Source organism: Lissotriton helveticus, chromosome 5_1, assembly GCF_964261635.1.
Source record: "Lissotriton helveticus chromosome 5_1, aLisHel1.1, whole genome shotgun sequence".
Classification (NCBI taxonomy): domain Eukaryota; kingdom Metazoa; phylum Chordata; class Amphibia; order Caudata; family Salamandridae; genus Lissotriton; species Lissotriton helveticus.
This window is the reverse complement of record NC_136065.1, coordinates 1,164,837,676-1,164,863,705: the sequence shown is the minus strand read 5'-3', so window position 1 is coordinate 1,164,863,705 and position 26,030 is coordinate 1,164,837,676. Positions and strand designations below refer to the sequence as shown.

The 26,030-nt window shown below is 42.9% G+C and overlaps 1 protein-coding gene across 1 annotated transcript in view; it reads left to right on the top strand.

Annotated features, from left to right (window-relative positions):
* The window catches only part of NRAP (nebulin related anchoring protein), a 417,859-nt gene that overhangs the window by 283,521 nt on the left and 108,308 nt on the right, over positions 1 to 26,030 (top strand). The window contains exons 26-30 of the mRNA XM_078643841.1: positions 3,540 to 3,638; positions 5,023 to 5,127; positions 6,013 to 6,120; positions 16,850 to 16,963; positions 20,318 to 20,515. Coding sequence (XP_078499967.1) covers positions 3,540 to 3,638; positions 5,023 to 5,127; positions 6,013 to 6,120; positions 16,850 to 16,963; positions 20,318 to 20,515 — 624 coding nt within the window. The remainder of the gene's footprint in view (positions 1 to 3,539; positions 3,639 to 5,022; positions 5,128 to 6,012; positions 6,121 to 16,849; positions 16,964 to 20,317; positions 20,516 to 26,030) is intronic.

Below are 26,030 nucleotides of genomic sequence, written 5' to 3'. Positions count from 1 at the left end.
GAACGCCTTAGCCTGGATCGTGGGCGGACTATCTCAAAGATCATGCCTAGGGCATTAATCTTTTGCCTTTTTGTTCTGTCTTGAAGTTAGTCCTTAAGGGCTCTTCCCTCAGCCATACTCTGTGCAGCATCTATGCCTCCAACCCTGGCTCAAGTCATTTAGACCTTTGCTTTCTCCATGTTGATCTATGCTCACAACACTGACATCCTTATCTATCTGAATGGGGCTTCATCAGGCACTCACAGAAACTTTCAAAACTGTCTCGCTGCAGTTGTATCCTGGATGAGTCTCAACTCTATAGCTCAGTACTGACAAAACAGGGGTTCTTGTCATGGATAAGAATACCTCTGGCTTGCCTTCAAGTAGGTGGGCATCTGATCGTAGGTGGTCATGTGATCGTGTAACACCACTCGTTCCAGTATCCAGCTGATCAACAGCCACTATTCAAGTTATTGAGAACGTTCCTGTTTGTGGCTTGAGCTTGATTTGTGGCGTTAATCATTACTAGCTAACAGCACAGGCGGCAGGTTACCTTATATGCCCTATGTAAATTCATCAGAATAGAATAGCATTCTGTGCATGTTGATCTCCAAGCTCAACAATATACATCAGGGTGCGAGGATCTCTGCTGTCTGGCCTCACACAGCAGTATGTGAAGTGACGGTCTTTATAAAACCTGCACAGGTTTTTAGTGCCTCATCGCATAAGCTCCATGGGCATGCATAGTTCATCATGTCGTTTGCACTAATGCGGCATCTCTGTATTGAAAGTGAGCCTTACGTGCCATACTGTTTTTTGGTCTAGTTTTATTGCGCGGGACTGTCTGGGATTGTTTTGGAAATTATACGTCAACTTGGTACTTTTCTTAAAGTACTCTAATTTTGTCCCCTCTAGTTTTTCCGTCTTTTCTGCAAATGATATCCACAAATACAATTAATTTGAGTGCATTGCTGTGTGCCAGGCACTGTTACATTGTAAACAGTTAGTGTCATTTCCAGCAGTCATTTCTATCTGTGCTCCATCACAACCGGGAGCTGCATGACCTGCCCCTGTGTGGCTGATAATATGCAGTGTAATCCCACCATGCATCTTCAGTCATATGCCAGACAATACCGCAGTTTGATCTGGAACTACCCACATGCCAGTCAATGCCAAGGTGTATCTCAACCTTCACCAAAGGGGATTCTGTGCCAGTGAAGCGCCCGTGAATCTCCCATATTCTTGTAAATCCCAGGATGTGCCCTAGTTATCCATCACTTGCTGGTTAATCCTGCCACGTGTCAGTGAACCACCATTGTTTGCACACACGCGCTTGTAAAACGACTAATAATCCAGGTGCTGCCGCTGATATGGTCAGGTCCTTATATTACACTGTGCCACCTTCTGCCCTGAACAGCAGGCGCTGTAGGAGAATATACTAAACGTACTCTCACAGGTGATTAAAGGCGCAACACCAGGGGTGCCGCTTTATCTCAATGTTTGGCTGCACACTGGCATGTACATCTCACATTTATTTAGAAATGTATTTGCCAATTCAGACAAAGACGTATCTGGAGATACAAACACAGCGCACTGCACAACTAGATACGAAAGTGTGCACGGAGAAACACAAACACACACACCTCCCTCGATACACACATGAATACAGAGAGAGAATAAACACACAGATAACCTGCGGATACTTCTGGCCTCACATGTATGCACAATCAAATATACACAGATGGAGATGAACGTATATCATGCTGCACATACAGACACATATAGGCAGAAACCTATGCACACTAACAGTGGCACAGACTTGAAAGCACACAAACATTAAAGAGAGAGGCACACATACAGATCCAGCCGCACACATGCGCTCATTCTTATGCACAACACACGGCAATATACGCACACTCATTAAGCTACACGTGCACATACACAGCCTGGCACATTAAAATGACAAATATCTAAGTAATAGCCTGCTATAGTGGAACATAATGAAGCACTTTCTGACACCAATTACTTCCACATTTCGAAAGGAAATAGCTTCAAAGCAGAACTGAGCGACGGGAACAATAACTGTATTGCCAGAATGCATTAATCACATTATTAATGGCCTGCACGGTATTTCTCTGCTCTGTCCCGGAGGCGTGAAATGACAAGCAGCAACAGTTCAAATCTTGGCGTCTATTGTGGCTACCCGAATGATCGTGGTAGGGCGCTAAGTCTCTCCTTCTTGCCTCAGTCTTCTTAGAACAGCATGCCCTCCAATCCCCAGAATTCACGTTTCTTTGTCTGTCTGCATGCTTTTGCGTGTGTTTCCTTTTGCAAACCCTCTACTGCTTCAGGCTGTAATTCGAGACGTGTTAAGCAGCGCTCCCTTCGCCCCATCGCAATTCCCAGTGTTTCAAAATGTCTACTTCCATGACATCTTCAGGTACGCGTCATGAAAGTGTATTTAGCATGTGTGTTTTTGGTGGTAAGGAATATATACCATAAGGTGTACATCTGCTATGGGGCTCCGGAGGAGGTTTAGATCTGTACTATGGCCACTTTTCCTGACCCTCCTTCAAATTGTAAGAACTACTGCCCGTGTTATTCTTCAGCCCCGCTGCTGTAGGATAGGTCATCTTCACGCTGCTAGTACAGACACACAATTCGAAATATATACACACATTCAAAGCCGTTAGGCAAACAGCCATATAAACAAAGGAATATGGACAGGCAAACAGGTAGAGAATGGACGGGTGAATAGCTGGATGGATGGGTGGATAGATGAAAGGACGAAGGGACAGAGGAATGGCTGGATTGTGCCCCAGAAGAGAAAATAGGAAGTGCAATAAAACAGAAGATGTGGTGGGTGAAGGGAAAGCAGGCAGGAAAAATGGAGGCGATTTGTAGATGAGATGATGAATTGTTGGATGGATCTGTCAATGGATGGTTGACTGGTTTTGGCTGTGTGGATGACTACGTATTGATACTTGAATGGAAGGATGAATGGGTCATTGATGATTGCTGGATCACAGGTGGCTAGACGGATAGAGTGGTGGATGGATAAGGGATGGATAGATTGGCAGACGACTGGATGGATGAATAACTGGATAGATAAATGGATCGACAAATGGATGGATGGATTGACTAACCAGAAAGAAACTTGGTAGGCTATTGGATGCCTGTGTGAACTGATGGACAAACACACAGACGGGTAGGGTGGAAGGCTCTCTACAGATGAATATGGAGGTAGACAGACATCTTGTATTTAATACAGTTTTCCAGTTTTGATTGCTAAGTTTCTACCTTTCCGCATGTCTTGCAGTCTGAAAAGATGCATTAATGTTTAATGAGATTTTGCAGATGAGCGCTGAAAACAAACACGTGTAACTGGCATACACACAGTACGGAACAGGAAGGAAAACATCTTAATTATTACGTTCACAAATTCACTCTAATGTTCAGAAAACAACAGGGAGTTTTTTTTCTCTGTTTTCAAATGGCATGAAATATGGGCGTAAACTTGTGAGCTTTCATCTCTTCCTGTTGCCTTCTCTGTTGAACAGACGAAGTACCGGCAGCACCCGTACGCTTTGAAGTTCACCAGCATTAAAGACACCCCCGAGATGATCCAGGCGAGAATTAGTTACAACCAGGCGGTGGATGTAAGTCACAACGCATACTACGTGCTCTACCTTCATGATTACAAAGAAAACCTGCATTTTCTTTGTAGGCTCTTTGAAGACCCTGACTGCCAAGACTGTTGTATTGCATTTTTAAAAGCAGCTGTGGAATTCATATGTTTTATCCGGCACCCCCACCCCTGTTCACAATTAGTACTCAAATGGGATGAAATACCCACCCCTGTGATGACTGCTTCAGGTGTCTGTGCTGATTTGCTTCTAGTTTGTTCCACGCTTTAAGGATTTCCTTCTGGAATCATTTAATCATTTCAGTTTCTTCATTGACACTATCAGTGGTGCAGCAGGGGCAGTGGCACCGAGCAACAGGGGCTGGAGGGTTTCCAGTGAATCCTGATTGTTGCTGTAGTTTACTACCCAATCCCCTGTCAGAGAGACAAGTTTCTAGTTTGCACTAGGGCCCCTAGCACACTTGAAACACCACAGTGATGCTGATATTTTTACATACCTTCCATTTCTGAACGCTCCCACCTCAGGGACAGACACCACAGCAGGCGGGACCAACCTAGCTCCAGGTGGGCTAGGTTCAAGCCAGATTTTCAGAATATTCATATAATATATCATTACATTGAATGAATCAAAGATGCACACTTTTTCATATTTAGGGCTAGATGTAGGTAATCCCAGATTACCGATTCTTAAATACCGAATCATACCGATTCGGTATTTAAGAACTGGCAATCGGGATGTAGGTAATTTTACCGATTTAATTACCGAATCGGTATGATTCGGTAATTACCGAATTGGTATTTACCGATTCAGTAATTGCCATTCATTCCTATGGGCCTGAAGGCCCATAGGAATGAATGTCAATTACCGAATCGGTAAATACCGATTCGGTAATTGGGGGAAACATTGAAGGGTGGCAGGGTGCCACTTTGACACCCTGTTGCACCCCTCAATTGTGCATGGGTGCACATGTTGCAGACATACATGCCCTGTATGTCTGCAACATGGCACTGCTTAAAAAGCAAAAGAAATGCTTTTTAAAGGGTTTTCATGGTAAATTAAGAATTCTTAAACCCCTGTAGCACTGATTACAGTGCTACCTACATGTCAAAATACAGATTCGGTAATTATACCGAATCGGTATTTTACCGATTCAGTAAAATTACCGAATCTGTATTTGAACATGCCCCTACATTCCAAACTCCAAATACCGGTCGGTATCGGCCGAAATCGGCCGTTACCGACCGGTATTTGCCTTCCTACATCTGGCCCTTAGTGTCTCTCCTGAAATCTGGCATGGGTTTGGTGCTCCTGGCGTTAGGTTGAACAGGTCAACACCCCCGGTGCCCCGACCTAGTGCGCACTACATTGAACTTACGCACTCTATCTCTCTTTACAGCGTAAGTACAAGGAGCAAGGCGAGAGCGCGAAACATCATTACACGTCAACTGCAGACCTACCAGAGCTTCAACAGGCAAAACTAAACGCTTCCAACATAAGCGAGGTAAGTTGTGTCAAGGGAATAGTTTTCTCTCTTCACTCCAGGTCCACATTGAAACCTAAAAAACGGGAAGCAGCTTTCCAGAGTTTTGAGTTAGTTTTGTGCACCTTCCTCCCAGGGACAAGGTAGGTGTGCCAGTGACTTCTGCAGAACCACAAAGCCCATCGGGGCCACTTCTAGTGCTCCCACCTCTGTGACCAATCCTTGCAGCCAGCCGCCCTTATAATGGGGGCACCTCGTGGAACTGTGACACGCAAACACATTGGGGCTGAGTGGTGAGTCCCACTCTCTGTACTGTGGAGCGGGTCCTTTCTGTAAACTAAAGAAGCACACGAAGCGGACACAGAGAAACGCACACCTCCTACATAATCCAAGCCACTGGTAAAAAAAAATTTGTTTGGAGAGGACAGTGATACCACTTATGAACCAAACTAATGCTTGTAGCATGGAAACTTAAACACACTCTCAAGCACAGAACATATAGAAAGGGTAGGAGCGCAGGGTGTCGTTCAATGGAAGTGTTTGACTGTTGTATGTAGTTTTAAAAAGTTGATAAAAAAGACTCCATTTTGGAAAGTTATCATCAGCTCCTGTAAGTCAAGCATATCAATATATCTGTGTATAGTTTCCACGTGTGTTTGTTAAGTAAAAGTCTGAGGGATGACGGTCAGTAAGATGCTGACTGTGATCCCATAGGTGCGCTTCAGGCCTGCATCTGATGATGCTGTGGTATTGATCGTGCTCTCTGCTGGGCTGCAGGGCGCATTGTGCCTCTCGCCTCCTTCTGCTGATGAAGGAATCTCCAGACTTTTCAGTCATGTTGAATCTCTGCGGGGAGGGTGCTGTGGTGTAAGTCAATTCCAAAGTGATCCTTTTGTTTTGAAACAGATTCGCTACAAAGAATCCTGGACTAAGCTGAAAGATGGTGGCTATAAACTGAAGCTTGATGCCATACCCTTCCAAGCAGCCAAGGCTTCCGGAGAGATTGTTAGTGACGTAAGTATACTGCGACGGAAGCGTGATAGGTTCTCAGGTTGAGGACTGTGTGAAACCGACATGAATGAACCCGGTACAGATTAACTACCAGACAGTGGTAAACACCTACTTTGGCTTGATCCTTCAATGGGCGACAGTAAACACTCATTATCTGTCCCTCTCCCTGCCTACAGACCTTTCGACAAAATATGAATTGAAGTGCAAACATCATTTGCACCCAATTTCAGATTTACTTCAGGACTCAGAATGTTTTCAGCTCAAAAATCCTAATTTAAAATATTTGAGGTTTCCATCCACAACTCCAGAAATGCTTCTATTTACAGCTATAGAATATCGAGAGTAAATACACCATAAACCACTGGCAAGGAAAGAGCCCTACAGAATGCACACATTTGAAAACTGCCAACATACAGTATTAGCACCAATTACAATCAATTTCCGATTCATCACAGTTCCGTCTGGGGCATTACGCAAGGCCATGCAGCCCCTGTGGTGCAGGGGGAGCCCCTGCCATTCAGGTGCCCCTCAAACCTTGAGATGGGCCCCCATTCAGCTCAAGGCCAGTGTATAGCTGTGATATATGGGAGACTCTTCCCAGGCTGCGCAGGAGGGATATTTTTCGTTACACAACTGAGTTCAGAGCAGAAAAGGAAGACCAGAGTGGGTGAGTACCCAGGTGGATGTATGACGTTACAACGCATACATTCACAACGCATACCATTACAACAAAACTTTTACAACGCAGGATCCATTACAACGCATGCCATTACAACGCATGCCAATGTAAGTATGGGTACGTATTTTTTTAAATTAATGGGAATGTAATAGTAGTGTAAGTGTTGGATAGTGTAGGGGTTAAAATTACTATTCTAACTCCAGGGGGGAGTAATAGTAGGGTAAGTGTTGGATAGTGTAGGGGTTAAAATTACTATTCTAACTCCAGGGGGCGTAATAGTAGGGTAAGTGTTGGATTGTCTAGGGGTTAAAATTTAATTAAATACTTACCCATACTTACGTTGTAATGGCATGCATTGTAATAGCAGCTGCGTTGTAATGGCATGCGTTGTAATGGATCCTGCGTTGTATAAGTTTCGTTGTAATGGTAGTGCGTTGTTTTAGTTGCGTTGTAATGGCTGTTTCCCACTCCGGTAGCACAAAAGAGGTGCAGGATGTCTCAATAAAATCCCCTTAAACACTCTGTTGAGAGACTAAAAGGATTATTGACAAAAGAAAAATGAAGTCAATGAATCATAGAGTCAACCAACCAGTGGTCTCCATGAACCATGGTGGATATAATAATGAGAAAAGATGAGTCAAATTTCTACTCTAACATAAATCAAGTTTCTTGTAGTAGTCATATGATACTATTTTCACAAAGAATACCAATAGGGTCCTAGCTGACGTCATGAGAACGGCCATAAGTAGTAACAAAACACAAGCAGTTTTTGGCTGAACACGGTACTTAATTGTTTTCTCACCTCGAAAGCCGAAACTCAAAGTGGCTCTGCATTAGGGATAAGCACTTCCACTGGGCAATGTTAGCTTGAGAAAGAAAACATGACTGAAGCAGGTTATAGTTACAAGAATACTGATAAGTGCAATTTAAGGGGCATATTTACAAATCCCTATCGCCACCACAACATCACTTTTTCCGACGTTTTGTTTGTGATAGGGGCTTCGCCTTATTTACAAGGCAGTGTTAAGCCACTTAATGTGGCTTAATGCTGCCTTGTAATAAGGCCCCCTTTCATGCTACACTTAGCGTGAAAGGGGCGGGCAATGGGTATTGCGGTTCCCATTGATTTTGATGTTGCCCTATATTTACAAGGGTGGCGTAAATATGCGCAGCATCAAAATTAATACCAGGGAAAACCTGGTCTTAGCATGTCGCAATGAGGAGAAATGTTTAATTTCTCTTAGTTTTTGCTGTATTTATGTGTTCTGCGTTGTGCAGCACACATAGAAAAAGTAAAAGGCCATTGATTGTTAATGTGCAGGAAGGTGTCCATTCTGACGATTTGCAACTTCTGTGTGCTGCATTAAGAAGCACACATAGAAGTTACAAAACGGCATTTGAAGATTTCTTTTTTTGTAAATTTTTTTTGTCCTCATATGCCACCTAGGTTCTGATTGTGCAATCTGCCGATACTGGGGGGGAGTGTGGAAATGGAACGGGGCTATTATCCCTCAGCCGTAGTGCATAGACCAGCTTTGCAAAAACAGAAAACCATATGGAGGTCTTAGGAGTGCAGCCAAAATGCCAAAGTAGCATCAAAATTCGGTTATACCCAAAGATGGGATTGATGGCTTAGCCATTGGACCTGGGGAAAAAAAAAAAACAGGTTCTCAATGGTCCCACCTCAGGAGGTGCCAGAATGATCTTTTGTCACTGTTTCCAGCTCTAGCCAAATCTAACCTGGAGACCTGCAGGGCGGAGGTATGCCAGTCATTAATAGAGGGAGGTAGAGAGTCTTTCCACTTCTTGCATATCTCCCTCCTAGCAAGCAGGATAGAATAGAAAATCAACTTTCTTGCAGATGTTGGAACCCGATCCACAATGCCGAAGATTACGGAGGTAAGATCTAGAACAATATTGGTGCCAAGTGATATTGAAAGGGTCTTACTTATGGCTTCCCAAAACAGAGAAAGATGAGGGCACTCGAAAAACACGTGTGTATCTGCTGCGGCTAAGAGCCCACATCTCGCGCAAGCAACCCTATTTCCCTGATTAAATTTAGATAGTCGTTCAGGCGAATAATAAGCTCGGTGAATGGTAAAAATATGGTTTCTGCGTAACCATGCCGGTTTGACGATATCCCATATCATACCACATGATGTAATCCAAAGATCTTGTAGGTTGGGGATACTTAGATATGGTGACCAAAGCTGTACCGGTAGCAAGAATTCGCCATCCAGTTCTTCAAGGATTAGATTATACCAAAGTGAAATCTCCTTCTTAGTGGGAGGTTTGTCAACTAAAAGGGTAATAAGGTTGCTGTGAATGCTTAGTGGAAATTTAATTCCTCTAGATGGTAAATCTTTATATGTTCTGGACCAACTCGATATTTGCATGTATTTAAGTCTGGAAAAGTTCGGACCTATTGTGTTACTTAAACAGTTCCAAGGTAACAAAATACCATCAACAAATAGATCTCCCCACACCAGAAGTCCAGCATCTCTAATAGATAGCGCAAGTGTATCTCCCAGCCAAGCCGGGCTATCGGGAAGACCCCACAGAGGCGTTTTACTACCATAGTACCCTATTTTAATACCCTTTGTTAACTGGGTCCACATTCTTGCCATACCCCGTGAGATTTTCAGTTTAACTTTTTTAAAGAACTTGGGGTCCCCGAATTTAAAGAGAAAACTTGACTGTCTAACCCCCTCTGCCATCAGCAAAGTAGAAAAAATAGAACCAACTCCATGTTCTGATGGAATCTTTAATAATATCCAAGCATGAGATAGCTGGGAGGCCCAGGCGTAGATCTGCAGGTCAGGGGCTGCAAGCCTACCCTTGTCCCTACGTCTCCTGATTTTCTTCCAAGAAATTCTTGGAAGATGACTATTCCAAATGAAGGTGTTAATATCAGCCTGCAGTTTTTTAATGAGAAAAGGTTCAAAATATAAAGGAATAATGTTAAATAAAAATGTAATCTTGGGTAGAATAGTCATCTTAACAAGATTAACTCTACCCAACAAAGATAACGGGAGATGTACCCAATTCTGGAGCAACTTGCAACATTCTTTAGTCACTTTCGAGAAATTATTAGTGGCAATCTGATCAATATTCCCAACAACATCAAGGCCTTGATACCTCATCTCCTTACCCGGCCGAATATCTGAAGTAAAGGAACTCTGATCGATGTTCCAGGTCAACATCTCAGTTTTTAATGTGTTGATCTCATAACCAGACACGTCCCCAAACTCCGATGCCAGTTTGAATATTACAGGAAGAGCCAAGTGGGGTGCGGACGTAAAGATGAGAATGTCGTCCGCATATAGGGCCACCTTTCTCTCCCAACCCCTGTATGTGAAACCTTTGATGTCAACACTGTCCCTCAAACTCTGGGCAAAGGGTTCAGCATATAGATCAAAAAAGAAGTGGAGAGAGTGGGCAGCCCTGCCAAGTTCCCCTCGAGATGTCAATAGAGTCAGATAATACTCCGTTAACCAGAACACTGGCCTTAGGTTTCCGGAAGAGGAGGCCGATTGCTCGACGAAATCCACCTCCCACGTTGAACTTTGCCAAGGCCTCCGACAGGTAAATCCAATTGACCCTGTCGAAGGCCTTGGTGGCATCCAATGTTAAAGCCGCTTGTGGGAGAGACTTCGAAACTGCCAGATCTATGGCTCCAATTAAATTGTATGTCAATTGGTAACGCTGTCGCCCTTTGACAAACCCCTTATGATCTGGATGTAAAATTGAAGGTGCAACTACAGATAATCTATTTGCAAGTATGGATGAAAATATCTTGTAATCCCCGTTTAAAATAGAGATTAGTCTGTACGAACTGCATGCCGTTGAGGGCTTCCCAGGCTTTAATATTACAGTAATTGAAGCATTGTCCCATGACGCTGGAGGAGGTACCCGTCCAAAAGAATCTGATTAAACAGGATTGTGAGGAAGGGGACTAGTTCCTGCTCCAACGGTCTATACATTTCTGCAGGTAGGCCATCTGGGCCAGATGCCTGCCCCTTCTTGGCCTTCTGGATAGCTGTCCTAACTTCATCTTCTGAGATTTCAGACTCTAGCTTCTCACTCTGGTTAACAGAAAGACATGGGAGGGAGATTTTATCAAGCCAATTCCTGATGGTAACCGAATCTAATATTTTGTCTTCCCGGTATATGGCTTGGAAATATTCTTTAAAGGCTGTTCTAATATCAACATCCACAGATAGGGGGGCATCATTAACTTGGGGAGCACATGGCGGCAGACGGCTGAGCTGCCGTGGTGCTCCGTGATTCAGGTTGCCGTTCACCTCGCCCGAGCCTAAAAACTTTTGACGGAAATAAAACAACGATGGATTCTTCGTTCCACGTTCTTAGCGAAGGGGCATAAGATCAGATTTGGGCTGCCACCAAATTACGATAAGGAAATCTTTTCACCCGATACACCTTCAATCTTCAATCTTACCGAGTCTGTCTTTGGCCTCTATGACGGGGTTCTCTGCCGGCGTCTCCAGTGGTCGACGAGGGGGTGGAGTAGACGGAGTAGACGGAGGCTGCTCCGAGCCGATCCTCACAGCTTCTATCCCCCTGGTGCCCCCGCCGACCCTGCGCCGGTGGTCCGTGGCAGCCCTGGAGCTGCGGCGCGGCAGGAAGGCACGTAGTCTGTTGCATACTTCATGTGCTGAGGCTGGCGTCTCGGTTATTCGTCCCTTGAAGCCTTACTTGCAAGATACAGTGGACGCCACAGAGACCGAGGGGGAGAGAGACAGTATTGTAAATGAGGCAGGAGAATCGGATCTGCAACCTTTCTCCGGGGGGTCTGAAGAGGAACAGGGCTCGTCACTACGCTCTCATCGATACCGTAAATATCAACAGCAACAGCAACAACCTAAAGGTAAGGTGAGAGGTAATCATAGAAGGGGCAAGGCATTAACCAAAACACAGTCGAGGGAGCCTGCCCCCAGCGTCAGCTCAGGTCTCGACGTCATTGCATCTCCTCCATTAGGTAAGAGAGCTTCTTCTTACCTTTCAATTGAAGTTAAGGCTAAGGGTAACAGAGGGAAAGTGAGAGGTCTAACTAAACGTAAACCTACCGCTCTGTCTGAGTCAGGGTCTAAAATTACCCCTTCGCTGCGCTCTTATTTTAAAGTAATACCACAAGTATTGAGCCTCACAGACTCGCAGGGCAAGCCAGCATTTTCAGGATTGGGGATGTCTTCTACCGATAGCCTAGCATCTGTTCCACCCCTTTCGGACCAGACCCCCCTGGAAAATGGTTCTACCCAATCTACTGAAGTCGGAGCAGATGGGTCCTCTGTCTTTACAGTTGTACCCCAGTTAGATCACCTCCTACGTAATACTCCTTTAATTGATGTAGCTGATATAGCTGATGTAGCTCCGAGCAATATAGACGTGATTGCTAATGCCATGGGGACAAGCGAGTTAGATAACGCCTTGGATGGACATATGGTTGTAGGAGAAAGAACAGGTGACTCCCTTCCGTCCCTTTTGGTCGAGTCTGCTTGTATAGCAAATGCTGGCATGGAGGCAGCAGGGGGATTAGATCCACCAGCAAGATGTCCTGAATTAGCGCAGCATTTACCAGACACGGACAAGGATACTGTCCTTTCCTTTGAGGAAGGTGGTATTACGGCTGCCTCTTTGCTGCTAATGTTTTCAACTTTAACCCGAGACATAAAAAGGGGGTTTGAGGAGTCTGCGTCTATACAGAGGGAGATTCGGAACTATTGCGAGTCACTCGACAACAAAATAGATGGTTTAACTTCTAGAACTGGTGTGTTAGAAGAGACTGTTGGGGCGATGTCGATACACCTGGATAAGGCAGTAGAAGATATCGGCAAACTAAAGAAGGAGGATCAGACCCTCCTAGACAGAATGGAGGTGTTGGAAAACAATGCCAGACGGGGTAACATCCGCATTCTTAATATTCCAGAAGGAACAGAAGGCCCAGATATCAAGAAGTTTGTCGTTCATCTACTAAAGGAATCACTTTCTTTGGATCAGTCTCTAGAGGCTTTGGCTACTGACATTCAGAGGGTCCATAGGGATCCCTTTAGATTAAATCCACAAAGGTCGAAACCTCGTAAAATTTTTCATACTTACGCCCTTAAGGAGCAGATTCTAAATTTAGCGTTAAAGCAGAAGTCATTATCTGGCAAGGGCTTCACTTTTCTTATAAGGTCAGACCTATGTAGGTGCACGCTGGAAAAGCAGTGGGAGTTTGGTAAGCGATTGGACGCCTTTAAGAGGCTAGGTGCTACAGCTCAGCTTATATTTCCGGCCTCATTAAGTGTTATGCATAATAATAAGATGATGAACATCAGGTCTGTCCAAGCCGCTGATGAGCTCCTTTTAGATCTGGGAAAGAAGCGATCAGATAAATAACACTCAGGCCTCCTACTGATATAATCTAATCCTGTGTTATGAATATAAGTGTTTATATCTATATTGAATAGACTCAACAAACAACAAACAAATAAATGATCCTTAATTTAAAAACACTAAAAACGTAAAAATGTTAAAATGTAAACAAAAAAGGAAAGAAAAAAAAATAGAAAAAAAAAATACGAGGTTGGGGAAATTAAGGGACGAAAAAAAAGAAAGAAAAAGATGAACTATAGTTAAATCTTGCACATAATTCCTTTTTATTTTTTCTTATATTTCACGAACCAACCACCTTAGTATAGGGGCTTCTTTCATTGATTTTTTCCTTTCTAGGAGGGTGGGGGTAGCGGCAACCTGAGGGAGGGGTGCCATCTACTGGACTTGATCCGGTTAGATACAGCTCAGGTTCTCCAAGGGTGGGGGGGGCACGGGGTTAGGGGGGGTTAAAACTTAACAGAAAACTCCTCATTTGCCAATTTGCTGCTTCATTGCACCTAATCAGTTATAAATATCTTTGCGATGTGCTGCTAATTTTTGAAGGGGGGGGGCGCAGCATACCTCTGACCCTTATTTTTGGGTTGAGATGGGGTGGACTTTGGAGTGGCCAAGATGTCTAATCTGAAAATAATTTCATGGAACGTTAATGGCTTGCGAACTAAACCCAGAGCCAGAACACTTCTCCAGTATCTTCGTGACTCAGCAGCTCAGGTTATCATTGTTCAAGAGACACATCTGGTTCAGGTTGAGATCGATGAACTGGTTAAGGTTCATAAATGGATTGATTTTGCGATCTCTACCTCTCAATCTCTGACATGCAGAGGTGTATCGATTATTTTCAAGAAACATCTTAAAGTCAAGCTTCTAGACTCAAAAGTGGACCCAGATGGTAGATGGGCTATTGCTTTTCTATCCATTTGGGGGTTTCAATTAACAATAGTGGGGTATTATGGGCCTAATCTAGATAATCCTTCTGTTTTAAGTACTATATTTTCTCATCTCTTGTCTTACCCAGAGCCTGTAATATTTGCAGGTGACTTTAACATTGTTTTAGACCCCATATTGGATAAAACACCTAATAATAGATCAAAAGTCCAGTCGAAGTCAAGATCTTTCTTGATAAATGCTATGAAGCAATATGGGTATGTGGACATTTGGAGGCTAAGGGCGGGCCAACAGCAAGGCATCTCATTTAGGAATTATAAGTATCACCACCAATCAAGAAGAGATTACATACTAGTTAACCAGACCTTGCTAGATGCTGTTAAGTCCATAAAATATCTTCCCCTACATTTATCAGACCACTCGGCTGTGCTGCTGGAACTCACGATCTCTTTGACAGCGCCGGTAAGGATCTGGTCTTATGACCGTTCACTACTTTCTCACTCTGAGGATGTTCTATTCATAAAAACTGAGGTAGCACATTTCTTGAATACAAATGTAGGCTCTGCTGGTATTGAAGTTGGATGGGACTCTCTTAAGGCATTTCTGAGAGGTCTAATTACAGCTAAGGTAGCCTATAGAAGAAAAGAATATAGAGAAGCTGTTGCCTCGGTGGAGGCAAATATAGCCATGGTCCAGCTTGAGATTAACTCCAATGCCACTCCCACCGATGATGTTTTGATACCTCTCCGCGAGAGATTACTCTCTTTAAAGGCTCAATTAGCCTCAACTCTCAACCAGAGAGAACAAGAAAGATGGGATGCTAGTAAGCTTGCACATTTCCAGTATGGAGAGGGTGCTGGGAAACTACTGGCATGGAAGGCCAAAACGGATCAGACCCGCAACAACATTGACCTGATCAAAGTTAATGATGCCATTTGAAGATTGTTTATGTGCAGGAAGGGAAACCTTCCTGCACATATTGTGTAAGGGTGTCTGTGTTGCTGCTAGGCAGTTAAATTAGCGGCAACACGGGGGAAAATGCAGGGCTGCACCGTATCCTTGTAAATGCAGTGCAACCCTGCGTTTCAGAAGTGGCGGAGCGTGGCGTTAAGCCAAGGAGGCTAACGCCACGCTTCACAATTTCCTCATGAATATGCCCCTCAGTCTTTATACGGCTAAGTGAGAAGTGTACTTTCCGCATTTTAACTACAATATTAGCTAAGCGGATCCATGTTACATTTCAAACTTAACATTTTGAAATTGAAGATTTCATAATCGTTACCTTGTATTAAGGTAAAATATCAGCTTTTGAATAACAAAGCATGTAACCTTGAAATACTTTCTGTATTAAACAGATACATTGTGAATTGTAGCCCGATCGTCCCCCAAACAATGAACATTTAAACATTGAATATTGTTTCTTGCACTTTTTGTTGCTAATTAATTTTTACATGGGGGAAATCCCTCTGCCCTCATTTACCCTCGCCACACCATCCCCTTTATTCCCATATCCAATCTCCTATCTCCTCACACTCTTTTCACCTTGTTTATCTTTTGCTTGGTATTCCCTTATCAGTCTTACTCAAAAAGGTGCAGGTTAGAATGCCTTAGCGGATGCAGCAAGTTTTGTGCAAAATGTGTTAATATTGCCCTCCAAAGAATACTTCTATCAGTCGGTGGGCTGGTGTCCTAATTTCCCCGATAATCAATCTTAAAATGCAAAACGGCGCAAAAGATTTCCACACGAGAAGATTGAGACACAAAATATGCGAATTTACTCTTTATTATTAAATGTTTAAAAAACAAACAATTCTATATATCATGACCTAATGCACCCACACCTGATCGGATTCCCGATACACTTTATTTTTTTTAAATGGCAATGTTTTGGAAACTTCACTTGGTTGCATGTTTCCAAAATAAATAGTAGGACATTTTCAGATTGTACTAACTTCCATTTGTGATTTATTAATAGGTAAACAATTCAGTATGCAGTGAATCAGTTACATCTTCAAGTTAGTTAACCATGGCTAGCGATGTAGTGCTAATGGAGTGGTAAAGGGACTACCAACAAAAGAAAGAGAAGTGGGGGATCAGGTGGTTAAAGGAAAACTGAAACATATTTAAGCTGATTACCATTTTGGAGTTCTGTCTTCATTGAGCATGGCATTCCCAGTGAGAGTTAAACCAATGAAGTGTGTCAAATGCAAGTGAAGCTGAGACAACCCAAATCCTAGTAAAAAAATGAACCCGAGAGCTTTTTTATAAGTACTTTTCATTATAGCATTTTAAGATATAAATATGTTAATGTTCGATTTTGTTTCTCTTTTGTCGACAATTCTAAAGTATCTCCCAGTTCCTAAAGTCCTCACCTAGGTCGTAATCCTCTCTCCCCCGATACTTCCTTGCTTGATTAGTACCTCAACTAGGTGTCGTGGTTCTGTTTCCCCCACAGACAAGTCCGCTCACATCTGTTCCAGCACATTGCCCTGCCCTAGCGACATCTTGTGCCCCTCCCATCAGCATCCCACATGCTATCCAATTAGATCTGAGTCCTTAAGTGACGGATCAGTGTGATGGCCTATGAATCCAAAGCGTATCCTTCAAGAACAGGGAAGCTGTTACATGCATGCCCATCGGACCATATCTGCTTTACGCAATAATGTTTTGCAGCGTAAATATAGGGGATAACTTAGCAAAGCTTTCCGAATTCCGGTAACTAGGGTACACTGACATTCATTTTGATTAGAAATGTTTCTGTTTTCTTTCCAGTTTAGATACAAAGAGGCATTTGAGAAAATGAAAGGGCAAGCTTCATCTGCACGTGGCCTGGAAGGTGACATCAACATTGCCCATTCAGTACACGCGGCTTCCTTGCAGAGCAATGTAAGTGACCTGAAGTTGAATTGTGTAGGTGTCGGCGGCCCCACCAAGGTACATACTGCTTGATACATCAGTGGTTGACAACCAGTCATTTTCCAACGACATGTCCATATGCCTTCTTCTGGATGTTAATCATTAATTGCTTCAAGCATGACTTAATTTTAAGCAATGCTAGGAAGTGGATGATCAATAAATTATAGTCAGAAATCCTTTTTTATGAAAGATTACAAATATTATTGACATATATTTCAAACAAAAGGTCATCATTCTAATTACTGATTTTTCCATGAATAATTGTTTTAGAGAGGAATTTTTTTTTTATTTACCTTAATTATCGTGGCTGAGGAATTGGGCCTACCTAATTAGAAACCGGTTCCAAGATGCTTGTTTCCGGGCCAGGAAGGACCTGTCCTGGCAGTTCGGGCTGTACTGTTCCCACGAGGAGTAGGGCCAAGACTGATTTACATATGGCTGGGTCTAAACTTGGGTGGTGTGGTAAGTCTAAAAACGATCGATTAAACTCAGTTATTTGTGACTCTGGGTAAGTGTTTCAGCATTCCGTCCATCATTTGTTCTTTTTGCTTTTACCTCATTAGGTTGGCAATAGTCTACTAGTCAAATTAGTTATGCATTATGCTATCTTTCTTTTAAAGTGGATTGGAACCAGTAATCAGTTCCAAAAGACAATACCTTTATGTTTTTTTTGCAGTCACCAATTAACGTGGCAACAAAGATGTTAAAAAGAAAGGAAGTAAAGCAGGCTAAAACGGAGAAAAAAAAATAAGAAATCGAAGATAAAGACGGCGCAAAGAGGAAAGGCAAAGAGAGAGAGAGGGGGTGGCAAATGGAAGGGAAGAATGGGAAGTGGGGGGAAAAGGCAGGGGGAAGGGGTAAAATGAGAACGGGGTAGGGAGAACAAATGCACAGCAAAAACTGAAACAAACTGGAAACATGGACGTTAAAAAAGGATTGAACAGGTAACTGTAACATTTTAAATACCTACTGGAAATGTAAGGGTCTTGAAATTTCATGTAATCTTGATTTATAGCGCCCAGTGATACATTTGTAGAAGGGGTGTGTTGACATTTTCACTGATTGACTATAACTTTTTCACATAAACTAGTTAATATGGTCGTGGTTATTAACTAATCTATGTTTTGCACTATCAATGTTAAGTATATCACCGAGGTTTCTCTGGCAAACATGATATTTAAAGCAAATTCGTTCCAATATTTTTCCAGATTAAGGTCATTGTGAACTGCATCCAGTTTAACTATCCATCTCTGTTCTTTTGTAAAATAGTTTATTCGTGATTTCCAACATATTGGTGTTCATGGACATTTCTAGGACCAGCCAGCAGTTAGCTATTCCTTCTTCTATAGCTTTTATAAAAACCATGGAGGTGTGCATGTTATAGTGTGGACAGCTGAGCTATGTTCTCTAGTATTCTTGATGTGTGTCTAATGTGTATTTTGTTACAAGGAGACATTACTCATATTACATAAGTACTATTGTCATTTATCATCTAATTTTCTTTCCAGGATATGCTTTTATAATTAAACTAACTACATTGTGGTGTAGTTGAAAAGTTATATAATTTGAGTACACTGCTAATGGTTCTTGTTTTTGCAGTTGTCCAACTCTCTATGAATATCAATGATCAATATATCAATTTGCCATTGGATTGTTTACTGATTTGTTCCTGCATTACATTCATTGGATGTGAAATGCAACATTCTTGAGCAGCATTGGGATAGTCCTGATCGATACTAAGATGTGGTTCCAGTGTGTTTTTTTTATTTTTACACATCTTAGTCCGTAATCATATGGTGTCCTGGCTGTGAGTTGCAGAAAATCACCAGAGATGGTTAACATCTGTGCAAGATAAGCAGGATTTCTGGGCATGATGCCATGAAGGTTCATGTCATTGTGCCAGGTTTACACTGTTTCTTGTTTTTGGCACATAGCAGGGATTCTGTCTTGGTTGGAATGTGCTCCAGGTAGGCGCTGGACATCCAGATGTGGGTGATGTGTAGGCAGTATTTGAGACATTGCATGTCTGAAGCAGAGGGGACTTTCTGGTAGAATTGTGTGTGATCGTCTTATTGGTAAATTTTGATGCTGTTATCTCTGGATAGAGCACCAAGCAGTTCCATGTAGAATTTGGAGCACTGAGGTAGTCCACAGGTGACAAGAACATTTGAAAGTACCGATGTGAACAAACTGATGTCTGTTTAAAAGGTAGAAGGCGAACCGCTGAACATGACTTCTAGGACTGCCAGTCGGTTTGTTCAGTCATTCTTCACATTTCTACATAATTGGTCTATACATGCGGTCATCCCAGTTTGCTTGGACACACTGGGAATGGAAGGGTATCTATACAGAAGTTAGGGGAAGATGCTGAGTAAAGAGAATTTACTTGCTGGTTGTTTTAACCTCTCTGCTTGATCAACCTCTTGATCATCAGAGCTCCAGCTCAGGTTAGATCTTTTGATAGTGTCAGGTTGCGTTGGTTTTTTCTTGTACTTTTTGCTGTTCAAGGGTCATCTTAAATTGCTGTAATGGATGGGAGGGTGGAAAGGAGTGTAGACTTTAGAGAGCAACAGGAAGGAGCCTAGTAATCAGAATTCCCTTCCCCCAAATGCTAATATCTAAATGTATGGAGTGATAACACATTGTTGCTACCTGAACTTTGAGTATTTGGCTGTCTGGTAGGTAGGGAACAAGGGAGCAGGAAATGCAAGGGGGAAATCGGGGGAGGGTGGGGTAAAAGCAGGTGAAGAAAGGAGGTAGATAATGTGGTGAGTTTTGATAGTAATGGAAGCCAGAGCCCCAGGATCTTGTCAAAACTTTCTAGCTAACTGGTTTAGTGAGGCTGTTGTCCTGCTAGCAAAACAAGGACTTACATCCAGAAAGCATGTTGAGTCTGTATTTTTCTATTCTGCAGCATATGGGCCTTATGTGTAGCAAGCGGCTGGTATAAAGATGAGAGTGTCTAGCTGTACAGTACATGACAATGAAAAACATTTGACATAACAAGTCAGAAAATCTTTGGCAGTGAGAGTTTATAGGGTACAGAAAGTGATACAATACTTTTCAGGTTGTTCGAGTTGAAATGTCACTTCATCTGTGTCTGTATAGAAGGGAATAATAGGAAGGCATAAGTGGGTTGTGCATATTTTTGACTTTGCTACAGAGAGCTCTGGCATAATTTCAAGAACCCTATTCAAAATTGAAGATTTTATACGCCCTGGACTGCTTCAGATTGCAAATGGAATTACAGCTCTTAGGCAGTTTTTTCATTTTCCATCACATCTTGTGGCTGACAAAATATAATTGTTTTGTATCTTTACGCAGGTTAACTATAAGAAAGGATCAGAGAAGACAAGGAACCAGTTCCACCTGCCACTCGATATGGTGAACCTGGTGCATGCCAAGAATGCCCAACTGTTAGCTAGTGACCAGGACTACAAGCACCTGTTGCACCACTACACTTCTCTTTCTGATGACATGAGGCTACAGTGTGCCAAGAAAGCCTATGAGCTGCAGAGTGAGGTGAGCTCTGATATCAAATCCAGCATAGGAATGCAGATGGGCGTAGTTTTAAATCCTCAAATGAAGTCACAATGTAACATCTTTTACCAAGCTTCCCATTTTTAAAAGCATAGATATAAGTGGTAACCTGGAGAGACTACTTAATTCTAATTTGATGATTTTCTCTTGACGATGATAATCAGAACATTCCTTTTTTACCAAGTAACCAAAACATGAAACATGTTTGTTTTTTTAATTAGTAAACCAATTGCCGATTTATACAGGCAGACAAGTTTCCATAGTGCACCTATTTGATCAGAAGGTATTAATTATTTAGTACTCAATTACATTTACAAATAAAAGAGAATTTGTTAGGACTCAATGGCACTGAAGGCAGCATACCTTGAGATCCAGGTGGTTCTTCTTAAACTATAGAAAAATATGGACATTATCCAGGTGGTTGTGGAAACCTTTAGGGAAACCTTTCAAAAGGCAGTGGAATCCAACAGCTTGGGGGTGGCTCAGCATGAACAGTAGACAACTACCTTGTCCTCTTGGGTGGAGGACCTAGAGAACAGGACTCGGCAGAACAATTTGTAGATTTTGGGGGTTCCAGAGGGAGCAGAAGTCTGCATATTTTCGAAAGGCATTTCCAGCTTAGAGTGATTAGGATATGCATTCCATGATATAGCGGGGGCTCCCCTTTCGTCACCCTAGTATACCCTCCCAATATATTTATATTGGAAACTTCACCATTCGACAAAGTTTTTTGAGCTGTGACCCCTAAGCTGCTGGACAAAGCATGTGGTTTTTGTTCACTCAGACTTTTGTCATCAAACAATTGTGAGGCGGTGGCAGCTGCGTGAGTTTATTCCGACCCTGCAGAAGTTGGGGCCTCTATTTTGCTTATGGAATCTGCAACCATATGGATTTAGAATGATGGCCAGGCCTTTTATTATTATTATGGTCATGAAACACAGGAGCTACTGACCAAGTGGCAATCAGGGTTGGGTTATTATCCTCGGCTTTTGTGTTCTTGATATAATTAACTTCTGCTATGGCACTTGGCTTCTACTGGGTTAGGATGAAACATTTGTGGCTTTAGGATATTTTTCTCTTTACTTTTTGGTCTATGGTCTGAAGGGTTGGGAGGTCTGTGTAGTTTTCTTGGTGGGGGGGTGTTTGGGGGATATAATTAGGGTTTCTCCTTTTCTTTCCCACTGCTCTTTTAAGGTAGACTGTATTTGTCGCAGTGATTTTGCTGTCCCCTCCATCCTGCTCCCTTTTATAGTTATTGTTGCAATTTCCTGGGTGGTGGGGTGGGAGGTTGGAGGATCACTATTCCTTTGTCTTCTTGGTTGGTTGTTTTCTTGTTGGGACTGCTGGGCAGTGGAGGCTGGGCATAGGGCTGTCTTGGTGATGGGCGGGATTAAAATCACAAGTTAGGTTGGGGTTTGGCCCCTGATGCTTGTGGCTTGGTATGGGGGTGGGCAGGTTGCCCTCATGAGAGTCAGCGGTGGGTGTTAGGGTGGGTTAGGGGATTATGGATTTATTCTTCAGAGCGTTTGGGGTATTCTTTTTGACAATTTAACCTGGGGTAAAGTGACTTACACTACAAGTGCAATATTTAGCTTGATTTGGCCACGGAGCCTTGGAGTTAGCATGTCTTATTGTGTGGCGTGGGGAAGTGGCACGTGGATGATGTGTGGTTATGGCAATAGCTAGTTGGGCAGAGGTCCTGGGCAGCAGCTGCATAGTTTATCATGGTACATTAATAGAGTCAAATTGTAATAAAAGCAGAAACTTCTATGGGAGGCTTTGAATAATCTTAGGCCACAAATCATGTGTCTCCAGAAGACTTATCTGTCTCAGATGGAAGGTACGGTATACAAAAATCTTGGATGTAAGACCCTTTCCCTTTCTTATTACACCTCTTCTCAGAGGAGGGGTTGCTCTTTTGGTACAGGATAGTTGGTGGGAGGTAGTAGGGCAAATAGCAGATCCAGTAGGGTGGTAGCTGTTGGCACCTATTTAGAAGGACAGGGATTATTTTACTATTTGTGTTCTCTAGGGGCCTACTACGAATGATCCGAAGATTTTAGATTTTTTGCTATCATTGTTGCATCTTTGGCCCCCATCCTATAATGTGTGCGGTGATTTCAACATTACACTATACCCTAAGATTGATTCGATATCCCAGCTTGGACACTCAAATCCAAGCATCGATGACTTAAGTCGCCGGGGGAAGCACCTGCATTGGGGGACAGTGTTACAGCTCATATCCTCATACACTTTGGTTGATATTTGACATTTTAAACACTCTAGTGTATTGGGCTTTACATTAAACTCTGCTCTTCATAAGGCCATTTCAGGACTGGATATGTTTTTGATTATTAATATGTTGGTTTCCTCTTCTAGGATTATATCTAATTCAAGGGTCGTCTCGGAACATAACACTTTGTCATTGTATATACAGCTTGGTGAGGCGACTCAGTTATTTAGCTCTCGGAGCTAGACATTTGAACGCAGGTTACTCTTGGAAGATGGCTATGTAAGTTCACTGTATTTGCATAGAAGGGAGTTTATCAAATGAAACATAGGGACGGCATCGCTCCCTGTGGTCGGGGACTCCCTTACAGTGTTCTGTTAAGGACAGATTCTTCAGTTTGCTTCTTATCAACATAGAATGACAGTAGCTGAGTAAACAGGGATCCGACGGACTTTGGGGTCCATTGAATCCGATATAGACAACAGTATCTTTGTGAGGGGCAGACTTTGCGTTGAGCGGCTCTTGGAGCAGAACACAGTTCTTAAAACTTCCCTGAGGAAATGTTGGGAAAAGGTGGGCAAAAGCAGGAGAGATGGACAGATGACATATTTTGAGAATAGTGAGGAAATGGGGTGAATTCTGTCATTTTTGGGAAACCCAGATCTAGTTTGTATAACATTCAGCAAATTCAGGATGAGAACGGTCTTTGAGTTACGGATCCTGTCCTATTATACAAAGTATTTCACCGAATGTATCACGACCTCTATAGAGAGGATTACTTCTCCCATGCTGAGGAAATCTCTTGAATTATACAGCAGTATTTTGACTGTTGGACGACTCCTACTGAGCAGTCTAAATTAGAGGCACCCATCACTCTTAATGAGGTTCAAGAGTGCATCAGTTCCTTGACTAGGGGGAAGGCGTCAGCCCTGACTAGATTTCGTTGGAATTTTATTTTGCCTTTTTACAGATTTTGTCCACAGTGTTAATGGACCTGTTTAATGCATTTGATTATTTGGATAATGTTCCTGAGTCTTGGAGAGACACAAATATTGTGGTTTTTCCAAAAAAAGGGGAAGGATCCCACGTCTTGTGGGTCCTATCTGTACTATTTCTCTAATAAATTTGATTCTAAAATATATACTCACATTCTTGCTAATCGCCTATCAGCAATCATCTCGCAATTGGTGGATCCAAACCAGCATGGGTTTATTCCAGACCGGGATACTGCACACATGGTAATACTGCATTCTCGGCTTTGGAGGTGGCCTCTGTATCCGGTTACTCTGTTTGTAGGATTTGTTTGGATGTAGAGAAGGCTTTCGATCGCATCTCTTGACTCTTCCTTTGGGAGGTTATGAAGTCTGATGGGCTGGGTTCTATATTTGTTTCTAGGGTTTGGCATTGTTACCTGGGTCTTAAGGCAAGAGTCCGTAGTGCGGGCAGGCCCGGACTGGCCATAGCGGGCATCGGGCAATCCCCCGGTGCCCCGGTGGGGCCGTTTTTGTTACAGGGCCGTTTTTGCAGCATAGCTGCAAAATCGGCCCTGTACCAAAATCGGCCGAAAACCGGCCCCGTCAAAGGGCTCGGCGGCACCCACAACCCCCCCACACCCCCCTAGTGGGGAGGGGGGCCGGCTGAGCACTTTGCCGGGGCCGGTTTTGTTTCCCAGTCCGGCCCTGAGTGCGGGCCTTTTATCAGACCCTATTGCTATTCTCTGTGGTACCAGGCAGGGATGCCCTCTTTCCCCGCAGCTTTTTTCACTCTATATTGAACCATTTATTCAATCTCTTAAACAGATTGGGGGGATACAACCCTTGAGGCTTAATCGACACACAGTCAAAATTCTTGCATACATGCATTACATTGCTGTTTTGATGGCAGCTCCAAATGGGGGTTTGAAGTCAGTGGTGGCAGCAGCCCAATCATTTTGGGAGGTTGCTGGCTACAGGCTGAACTCTAAAAAAACTCAGATTTTATCTAATTTAGCCCTGTCTTCCCAGGATCAACAGTGGGTGCAGTCCCTGGCCTAACTTGGGGTTGAGTTCGCAATTAATATACCAGATATCTTGGAGAATAATTATGGGATGTTGTACCAGCATTAAGAGGCGGTCTTTCTTAAGTGGAACCGTCTGCATTTAGGGCTTATAGGTTACTGTAATCTAAGTAAGGTGACTATCCTTCCTTTTTTCACTAGATTGGAGGCATTATGGCAGATGTTTATGTGGGCCTACCAAAAACCTCGATACAGGATTGAGTTTTAAAGCAGACCAAGGAAGATGGTGGGGGGTATCACTTCCTATTCATAGATACTACTTTTTGATGTAATTCTTTACACAACCCTGATTGGTGCTGGGGTGGTCGCCTTGGCCATTGGCTGGCATGTTTTCAGAGTCTCTGCCGTTGGACAAATTGATTGTCCCTGATTCCAGTATTGTTGACATAATGTACTTTAAACATGCTTGCTTTAAGATTCTCAAAGTTTTTCATCAGGTCTGGTGCTCTTTTTGGAGAATATTTTCAGGTATTGCCCCGTATAATTCACTTATGTACCTGCAATGTTCCTCAGAGCATTCATAATGGGTTCTAGGGGATATGGGAAAGGTCCAATCTTTGCACTTTAGGTCAACTTTTTGTAGGTAATATCTTTTTCCTTTAGTAGTCTGCAGCAGCAGGTACCCCTTCTGTCCGGGCTCTTCTTTGGATATTTACATTTATGGCATTTTATTTTTGGCCTTAGGAGAGAGAACATGAACTGCATTGATAACTTGGGATTGCATCTTATTAGGGAAACTCCGTGCAAGAGAAGTATATGGTTTGTTTACAAATTAATTTATATGTCTTCAGATAATCTTGTTGAGGATTGGATTGGTCCTAGCAGAGGGCCGGTAAGTCGAGCTTTTGGCGAGGCTCAGAAGGTACCGATCTCTGGCATAGCAATATAATGTACCATTTAGTTTTGAATATATCTCGGATCAAGGTACATCACCTTAAATTTATCAATAACTGGTACTACACCCCGCATCTTCTTTTTGTTATGATGTTATAGGCCGATGACCAGTGTTTTCGCTCTGGGTTGGCGGGGGCTAATGCAGTTCATATTTTCGCATCTTGCCCTGCGCAACAACTGTTTTAGCAATTTGTTTTTGGCAAACTGGGGGGCATATCATATGTGGTGGTTTCTGCTGAACCAAACCTTATCATGCTGGGGCATTCACTGGCTATTCCCCCGCTTTCCAGGAGTATATTTCTTTTCCATCACTTTAG